The sequence below is a fragment of the Alosa alosa genome, chromosome 18, assembly GCF_017589495.1.
Source record: "Alosa alosa isolate M-15738 ecotype Scorff River chromosome 18, AALO_Geno_1.1, whole genome shotgun sequence".
Lineage (NCBI taxonomy): Eukaryota > Metazoa > Chordata > Actinopteri > Clupeiformes > Clupeidae > Alosa > Alosa alosa.
In genome coordinates this window covers 2491674-2501673 of record NC_063206.1, presented here as the reverse complement: position 1 = coordinate 2501673, position 10000 = coordinate 2491674, and the positions used below count along the sequence as shown (strand labels likewise).

Genomic DNA, 10000 nt, shown 5'->3' with positions numbered 1-10000 from the left:
CAGTCCTTGACCGCGTGTCGTCCTCTCCTGCTGGCCTTTCTGATCCTCTTTCCCTCTGCTGCTCGGACTCCCCCTCACAAAGCTCCGAGGGGTTCCGCAAGGACCCGTCTTCGGGCCTCTCCAGATCTGAGTCTGACGTCTCCTGCTCGAACTGGCCCTCAGTGTCCTCTCCCTCCGCCAGGCCGTCCACCTCGGTGAGGTCCGTCTCCAGCGCGCCGGCGATCACCGTCTCGTCCAGCTGATGGACATCGCTCATCTCCAGCATCTCAGCACACTCGTCCCCCAGCAGCAGGAGAGGGTCCTGGGAGGGCAGGGCTCTGGAGTCGCAGGACGACTCCCTGCTGTGCACCACAAAGCTCTGCTCCGAGCCGCTCGGGGTGGACGGAGAGGTGGCTCCGCTGGGCATCTCCACGCCCGAGTCCTCCGACTCGAACTTATAGAGCCTCGGCAGCTGGGGGTCGGAGAACATGGCCGACAGGTAGTCGTCTTTGGACTCCTGACCAGTAGGGGCGCTCTTTACAGAGCTCACCTCTGCAGCTTTTGACAACTCGGGCATCCCGTGCTCGGAGACGGACAAGGAGAGGGTCGAAACCGAGTCGTCCAGGCTGAGCAGTTTCTCAAAGTTGTTGAGGACCTTCATCTTGGTGAGCACAACCTCACTGTCCAACAGCGCGTCGCCTTTTCCTGAAGGGGGAAAAACAGACAAACATGAACATTAAAACGGCTGTTTGACTTTTCTACACCTGTCACTGTGGAATACCAGACTCCCAGGCAGTTACTCTGTGTTGCGTTTCAATGGGAAGGAAGGAGTATCCAGCCAAAAAGCATTTGTAATACCTTAGTGAATCACTAAGAAAAAATGCATTTCCTCTCTCAAGTAAGACTACAGCCATATGAGAGGCCTTCGCTGTATACCTGCCCTGGTTGCTGCGCCGTATTACATTTTCTCCTCCTGCAGGAATGTGAAGTGAAATATTTTTAATAAGAGTGAATGCAGAGGCATTCCAAAAATGCTCTCTTGCGAAAGAGGGGCGAGTTGGAGGGGCGAGTTGGAGGAGTCGGCGTGATGCCGCCACCCCTCATGCCCTGCTTCTCCCTTTCATCCAGAGCGGATGTGGACATGGACCTGCTGTCAGTGGCCATGCTGAAACTCCGAGGGCTTATCTGATTCCAAACAGCATTCTTCAGTGGCTAGCAGGCCATGCTGTCCTACTCTCCGCTCCTTTCTGACTTAAATGCCTTTGATCTCGCAGTCCAGTTAAGGCTATTATGTGGTGCAGCCATATGGGACATCTTCTCTTTCTTACTGGAAAACCGATATGTTTCGCCTGTCAATCCTCACTGGTCTATTTTCTGTCCTGTGAATTATGAATTAAACTAAATGCTTTACTAATATAAATAATGAATGTTACTTTAAAAACATGTAAAGCATCTAAGAAGCATCGATATTAACAGTTATTCTGTAAGGGTTTCTATTAAGGCATTGTAAGCCCTTTTCAAGTTTAAGATTGTGAGAGCCTGCTCGGTCTGGCTCCAGCAACAGGGACCTGCTGTTTTAATCTGATATTGTGCTCATTCAAAAGCAAGATTAAAGATGAGCTTTGAAGCCAAACTCAGATCTTGGTGCCTCCTGACTTCAATGGGGAGGAAATGTTTTTCACACATGCAAAATAAAAGTCATGCCAAATATTCTGTTTTTGCTCCACTTCGGTTCAATCTGTTTGGTAATCATCGGGCGCTTTAAGAGGTTCAGTATCGGAGCAGTGATTTACGTCATCACTTCAACTCTAAACACTCTCTGGGAAATTGGCTGATTAACAGGAAGTGCTTTTTGATTGGAGGAAAGTGTGACTTAGTGCTAATGCACAGGAAGTGAGGCACAGGGACAGATTGTGCCGTCTGATTGGCCAGGAAGTAGACCATCTTGAGGATGGCACGAAAAGGGATTTAAAAAATGCCTAAAATGCGAAATCATACGATGTAGCACAACCCAAAACAGGATCTCCCATACACAGGGCGAAAAAATGTTGTTTGCAGTTCTGTGCTATCTCTGGCTATTCCCCTCCACAGCAGCACTTTGCAGCTCTGTCACACAAATCAAGCTCTTTGTTTTGCAGCCCCTGCATGAATAATAAGCATCAGATTGAGGCCCACCCATATTTGTCTTGTGCAGAGGAAAGACAGAATGCTATTGTGATAACCGTGTTTTCGGACGGGACGCCGGCTCTGCGAAAACAATGATAGTATTTGAGTCTCGTGAGATCATGAAACTGGGCCTTTGGTGCTGCAGCTCTTTTCCCACTGCAAAACAATAGTACTGTTTTCTTATCGTGGCCACTGAGCTGATGTGACTACAGTCTGCAGTGTGTCGCTGGACCCTATGCTGTAGACTGCAGCACTGTAGACATACTGTATACAGACAGCAGCAGCCAGTCACTTCCTAACAGAAACTCCAGAGACTTCTGGGCTTTTTCATCGTCAGGCTCTGGGTTACACTACCACTTCAGCCTGGGTCATCAATATGAAATTAGACTCAACAGAAAAATAAATAAACTTTTGTTTTTGTAACATATGTAAGTGTTTGTTCCATAAAGGTTCCATTTTTTTTACCAAATTTGTGAACAAAAGCATTTGTATTATAGTTCACAATAGTGTCAATTCAGTTCAGTAAAAAGGGAGGGGTGTAGTGTGGAATGTGTTCTAAGTCACAGGTCAATGTGAGAAACCAAGACCCAAGTCCAACCATCATTTCACAGTTCCAGAGAATTCCAGCATGATGACTTTTTTTTTAATTACTTTTTTACTACTTTTGCCTTTGTTTTTGCTTACTAATTATTCTTTATTTTTAAATGATTTTGCTTGTGTTTTGTTTTCTTTTTATTATGATCTTTACCTTTGAACTATTATTTGACTATATTGCCCTTCTATGCTTTTATTTGCTATTATTGTTTGGTTTTGTTTATGTAAAGCACATTGAATGACCTCTGTGTATGAAATGCGCTATATAAATAAACTTGACTTGACTTGACTTGACATGACTTTTTACTGTTCCAGCGAATTCCAGCATGACGACTTCTTCTAGATGATTGGCCAGTCCAGTACTAGTGAAACTGGAGGCGATGACCGTGGCCATTGGCATGCGTCTCTCCTAATGAGATTAGACTGTTTGGGCGCGATGATGGTTCTCGCTCCTCACTGATCCCCTCTGCCTCGTCCGCGGTCCACATGTGGAAAGTATTTCTGAGCGCAGCTTCGCTGCTGTGTCTCCTGGAACTGGCTGGAATGGTGGTGGCGAGGGAATGCATTTCCTGTTTGCCGGAAGACGGAATGCAGGGAAACGGAACGGAACGTTATTACAACATTTCCATTCCGCTATGAATCCCTCTATAACTCCCAGCTTTTCAAATCACAGTGGCAGCATTCTTACAGCTCAAACAGTCATTTAGGAGCGTGAGAGCCATTTGCACCCCTGAATCTGAATATCAGCACTTCCTCTCTGCTTCCTCTGGACATGTTTGAGTGACTAGGAAACGCTCTGCTGTGAGGCTTCCACTTCCAGCTATAGAGCGTGTGTGTGTGTGTGTGTGTGTGTGTGAGCCACCTACAGTATAGAGTGTGCGTGTGGGTGGGCAAGCCGTGTGTGAGCCACTTATAGAGCGTGTGTGTGTGTGTATGTGTGAGCCACCTATAGAGTGTGTGTATGTGTGGGCAAGCTGTGTGTGAGCCACTTAGAGAGTGTGTGTGTGTGTGTGTGAGCCACCTATAGAGCGTGTGTGTGTGTGGGCAAGCTGTGTGTGAGCCACTTAGAGAGCGTGTGTTTGTCTTGGACAGACCAATCGATGAGCAGATAGCGCACAGTCCAGCCATACGCTCCTGGAGCCCAGGGAGTCTGTGGCTATACACGCTCCTCTAATGCTTTAGTGACGCACGTACAGCGACGTCCACACCGACCGTCCGGCCGGCTCTGGCTCAGACAGGATCCGGTTCTGGGCCAGGTCTGGAGTGGTTCCGGCCCAGAGGAGGCGTGCCTGGCGCGGCCGTGTGTCTTCCTACTGCAGCGCAGCGCTGATAATGCTGTAATTGGTCTTATCGGGCCTGGGCCTGCTGAGTCAGCCTCTGATATGGACACGGCTCTAATGGACGCTGTTAAACACCACACCAGGCCAGGAGATAAACATACTTTACACGGCTCTAATGGACGCTGTTAAACACCACACCAGACGCGACACAGTCCAGAGACTCGGATTCAAGACTTGATGGAAAAGTTGGCTACAGGCAGCCCGGTATCACCATGGGAGGGGGGCACATCACCATGGGTGGGGGGGCACATCACCATGGGAGGGGGCTCCATGGCAGTCTCACTCAGCGCAGTGCCATTCAGCGGCGGTTTAGAGGCAAAATCCCTCACATTCCAGGGAGTCATGCTTTTCCCCCCTGGCCCAGTGTTGGGGTCACCCCTCATTTTCATGATGAAAGCACCGTGCTGGCCTCTCTGCTGGTGCAGGACACAGAAGTGCTGACATAGGCCAGTCTTTGTAGAGAATGCATCCAGCACCCAGGACCAGGACCCCCTCTGCTTTCCAATTAGCAGCCCAGAGACCAGGCTCCCTGCCTGGCTGGATCAAACGGCCCTCCGCCCTAGCATGGAGCTCTGGAATGTGGGCTCTATGTCCAGGAGCCTGACCCAGCAGAGGTGTGTGTGTGTGTGTGTGTGTGTGTGTGTTGTTTGTACACATATATGTGTCTATTTATTTGTGTGGGTGTGTATCTGTGTGTAGGGCGGGGTGCATTGTGTGTGTGTGTGTGTGTGTGTGTGTGTGTGTGTGTGTGTGTGCTATCTGTGTATGTGTGTAAGTATGTGCCGTGACGTGAATCATCAGAGAGTTTCAGGGAATTTCTCCAGCTTGCTGTTGCAGCATCTCCTCCTCCTCCTCCTCTTTCTCCACTTTTCTGCGTGAGTAAAATGAGTGAGAAGTAGCAGTGGGGCTGGGGGGTGGAGGTAGCCGTCTAGGGTGGGGGTGGGTGGAGGTGGGGGTCAGTGCTCAGAGGCTTGTGGTATCTCCGCCCGGCTGAGCAGAGCCTGGTGGTGTCGGCCTCTGCACTTGACCATTACTTACCCAGTCTGATGGTGCAGCCAGGGGCAAGACAAGATGGATGACTGGTGATATAACTCTCCAGCCGCCCACAAGAAGAAACTGACCACACGGTAGAGGGCTCATGCTTCATGGAGGTGAGTCAACGCAGCCACAGATAGCACAGGTCCATCTCTGAGCTCCTGACCATGCTGTTGCTCATCACTGGACAAGCTTAAGGGTACGGCTACCAGGAGTTCAGAACGTCATGAAAGATGGCTTAGGGCTTAGGGCTAAGGGTACAAGGAGTTGGAAAGAACTCCAGAACGTCATGAAAGATGGATGCTTGTGGAAAAAAGACTTCCACTGCACAATACCAGACATAAAACATGATAAACCCTTTAACACTTCACTGCACAAGGCTAGACATAAGACGTGATAAGCCCTTGCATATATCATGGTTTTGGTCACCCTGAACTAGTTCTATACAAAAAAATAAAAATGTCAGCAGTCTCTCTGTGTCACTCACCTCCCCAGGAGAGAGAGATTTATGCTTTTTCAGCTCCATATCATAGTTCTGTTCTGTGCACATTCCTTGGATGCTGCCGACTCGAGAGTGCTCTACTCACTGCTCTACTCGAGAGTGCTACTCACTGCCCTACTCGAGAGTGCTACTCACTGCTCTACTCGAGAGTGCTACTCACTGCCCTACTCGAGAGTGCTACTCACTGCCCTACTCAAGAGTGCTACTCACTGCTCTACTCAAGAGTGCTACTCACTGCCCTACTCAAGAGTGCTACTCACTGCTCTACTTAAGAGTGCTCTAGTGCTACTCACTGCCCTACTCGATAGCGCTCTAGTGCTACTCATTGCCCCACTGCGCTACTCACTGCTCTACTCAAGAGAGCGCTACTCAGTGCCGTGCTCTGCGCGGCAGCTTGGATATCTCCTGATTCAAACCACATTTCCCTGATGACACCCCCACCTCACACAGGAGAGGCGTAGGGCTGCTCTAGTGCTACTCACTGCTCTACTCGAGAGTGCTCTACTCACTGCTCTACTCCAGAGTGCTCTACTCACTGCTCTACTCCAGAGTGCTCTAGTGCTACTCACTGCCCTACTCGATAGCGCTCTAGTGCTACTCATTGCCCCACTGCGCTACTCACTGCTCTACTCAAGAGTGCTCTAGTGCTACTCACTGCTCTATTCGAGAGTGCTACTCACTGCTCTACTCGAGAGTGCTACTCACTGCTCTACTCGAGAGTGCTACTCACTGCTCTACTCGAGAGTGTTCTACTCACTGCTTCACTCCCCTCCCTGAAGGACATTTACACCACCCACCTCACCCATAAAGGCGACCAAAATTGTGAGTGATGCAAGTCACCCCAGCTCACAATCTGTTTGATCTACTGCCCTCTGGGAAGAGGTACAAAGCCTGCGCTCCCTTTTCTACCAGACTCACCAACAGCTTCATACACCAAGCTGTAAGGATGCTGAACTCTCCCCCCTCTCCCCCCCTCCACCCTCAGCTACATAACATCCTGGACATTGGACCCACAATGGCCGCCTGCACTCTCCCACTTGCACACTTGTACACTTTACAACTTGGTGTTGTCCTGAAAACCAACACTTCTGCTGCTCTTACATAACTTGCACCACTATGCCACTTTCTTTTATTACTTAGGTCAAACAGAACTACCCAAGCCTTTTATTGGCCTGACTTTGCACTAGTATTTTATTGACTGTCCATGCACAATTTCACAGACCGGAGGCTCACTTTAAGTGATATTTTTCTGGTCGTGATAATTTGTGAGCACGTTTTCCTTTAATTAAGCCCTCGAATTAATAAAAGCGTGAGCCGTTTTCCTTTAATTGAGCCTTCCGTTAATACAAGCGTGACCCGTTGTAGGCCTAAATTGAGCTCTCGAAATATGTATTTAGTGCTCACATTTAGTAATTCCGACATTTTCACGCTTCGCTGTGCTGTGGTGGCAACCGTGTTACCTTGACATGGACTAAGCCTACAGCTGTCTGTAACAGTTCATATTGGTAATGTGATGATAACCGTAGGCAGCTAATTAAAGACTTTAGGTGGTCATGGTTTATAGCGGACTTCTACTCTTTGTAGCAGGGGCACTGTGGTGTCAACCGCCAGCTATGGAGACCCATAATGGGGAAATTCTACTAGGCTACAATGGCTACTCGGGCTCTGTTGTAATGACCGGTTTCCACTATCTCCTGGATTGTTGACTTAACTGTGAGGTCTAGAAGTCAATCGAAGCACATCACAGGGACAAGCTGTTGGTACAAATAGGCTACTGCGTATTAGTAGTAGGCCTATAGCCTAATACCCACCCAATACAATAAGGTTCCCTCTAGCGCCCGATGGGCTTCACCATATAACCCACGCGCACACCAATGATGCACACAACGAGGTAAGCTTTGATACGGACTATGAAACGGGAGACATAAACAGTGGCGTTCACGATAAACACCACAGCTCTGCATACACTAGGACCTCAACAAACACTCAAAACTTCGGCAAACATTCAGCTGGACGATGATGGCAAAGGGGCCTGTACAAACACACACAATCATCTGCTCTCCCACCTACAGCCTACCTAGCGGGGCTATATCCAGGTGCACTGCAATCAATGAGATTCCCTCGTCACTACAAGCGACACACCTCCCCGTCATTCCGGGGATACCCCTTGACACCACACTATGTTTTTGTGCACACAATTTAATTTCTTGAGCCGCGTTTTAATTATTAGGTGGTGCGTTTTGGAGTAGATCGAGATCTCGAATATGCTATAGCGTGCTCATGTTAACATGTGTCAAGACAATATTGAGTGCCGTTTACAAATTGTGGCCACATTTAAGTAGATCGTGCACACAATGTTCTATAACCATGTTCACAAATTGTGCTCTCGTTTTAATAAATCGTGCCCTCGTTTTTGAGTAAATCGTCTTTTCGTTTTAGTAAATAGTGCACTTTCGTTTAATAAATTGTGCCCTCGTTTTACTATGCTTAAAATGAGGCTCAATTTAGTAAAATGAGCTCACACTATAGTAAAAGCGAGAGCACAATATTGTAAATTGTGCACCGCGATTTAGTAAACCCGGCCTGCACAATTTAGTAAAACGCAATGCGATTTAGTAAAGCGGCGTCGATTTAGTAAAGCGAGTGCACAATATAGTTAAACGAGAGCACACATTAGTTAAACAAGAGCACAATGTAGTAAAACATGCAAAACATTTTACGATGACCCCTCTAGGGCTCCGTACAATTTCAACCAAATTTTGCTGCTCTTATTTTTTCATTATTATATGTGCCCTCTTATTTACTTATTTAATTACTTTTTTGTTTACTTGAATGTTATGTTTGTCTGTGGACTTAAATTGGTAAAATATGTCTTGTCTTCACCGTGGGATAGTGAGAAACGTAATTTCGATCTCTTTGTATGTCTGGAACATGTGAAGAAATTGACAATAAAGCTGACTTTGACTTTGACTTTGACTTTGAGTGCTCTAGTGCTACTCACTGCCCTACTCCAGAGTGCTCTAGTGCTACTCACTGCTCTACTCAAGAGAGCGCTACTCACTGCTCTACTCCAGAGTGCTCTAGTGCTACTCACTGCTCTACTCAAGAGTGCTCTAAGATCTGTCTGCCGATCACATTCAGCTGCGCTTAAAGGGGAGAATATGAACTCAGAGAGTGATCGTTCAAAAAAGGGCTGTTATATTTTTATTTATACTTTTTATATTTTTTGGGTCACCAACATAGTATATTCTTGGTCAATGACTCTGGACCTCTGGTTCGGTTCTGGTTCTGATCCAGCACTGTGCTGGCCCAGACGAGGCTTAGACGTGGCCCCACAAGGCGCTAAATACCCATGAGCTCCGTGTTAAAAACGGGCAGCGCTGCCAAGCTGAATTAGTGCTGAGCGGCTAAGTCCTGGTTGACACTAATTACGGGCTGACATCAGGCACCGTCTGCAGCTCAGACAAACAGGATGATCTCAGCCGTGATATTAACGGTGGACTTCTCCACAATCTCACACATCAGCAGGTGTTGTTGCTGTTTCGGCCACAAGACCAAACATGAGGTCATGTACTGACTACCTGATTCATCACATCTCATCATAAACACAACACACACACACACACACGGATACACACACACATGCACTCTCACACACACACACACACACACACAGGCATAAACATTCACACACACATAAACACTCTCAGATAACCAGCCATTTTCCAGAACATTACCTTTACAAGCCCAAGTCAACAGGTTGTTTGTTGTGTCTCCTAAGGCTACGCATGGCTACGCACGGAGGCTTTCATAAGCCAAGACCGTGGAGGCACAAACACACACACACACACACACACACACACACACACACACACACACACACACACACAAGACTGTGGAGGCACAGCCCAAAGAGCCCACCAAGGGGAATCTCCCATCCTGTGGACACTATCCTCAGGACTCTCCACACCAATGCACATCAAAACCAGAACAGTGTGTGTGTGTGTGTGTGTGTGTGTGTGTCGTATAAATGTGTTCAATGAATGTTTGTTTGTGCTGTTGTTTGTGAGCAGTGAGCATTAGACATGGGCAGGGCCCCATCTCTCAATCTCAGTCGATTGTGACAGCGGGATTTAATTGTGTGTGCACGTCTGTGTGTGCATGTGTGTGCATGTATGTGTGATACAAACACACACATATACACACACACGTGCACACACACACATGCACACACACACGTGCACTCACACACGTATTCCATTCCGTTTAAAAGTAGATCTATAGTTTACTATTGCTTATTAATTGTCCTTCATGTCCAGGACATCTTAATCAATATTATCCAAATTATTGGATAATAACACTTTAACATTGTCATTGCTAACTG

The 10000-nt window shown here is 47.5% G+C and overlaps 1 protein-coding gene across 2 annotated transcripts in view; it reads right to left on the bottom strand.

Annotated features, from left to right (window-relative positions):
• si:ch211-250c4.3 (uncharacterized protein LOC100535981 homolog) overlaps positions 1 to 10000 on the bottom strand; it is a 46451-nt gene that overhangs the window by 27542 nt on the left and 8909 nt on the right. For both annotated transcript variants that reach the window (XM_048269752.1, XM_048269753.1), the window contains exon 2: positions 1 to 684. This exon is cut by the window's left edge and continues 125 nt beyond it. In XM_048269752.1, the coding sequence (XP_048125709.1) occupies positions 1 to 684 (684 nt within the window). The remainder of the gene's footprint in view (positions 685 to 10000) is intronic.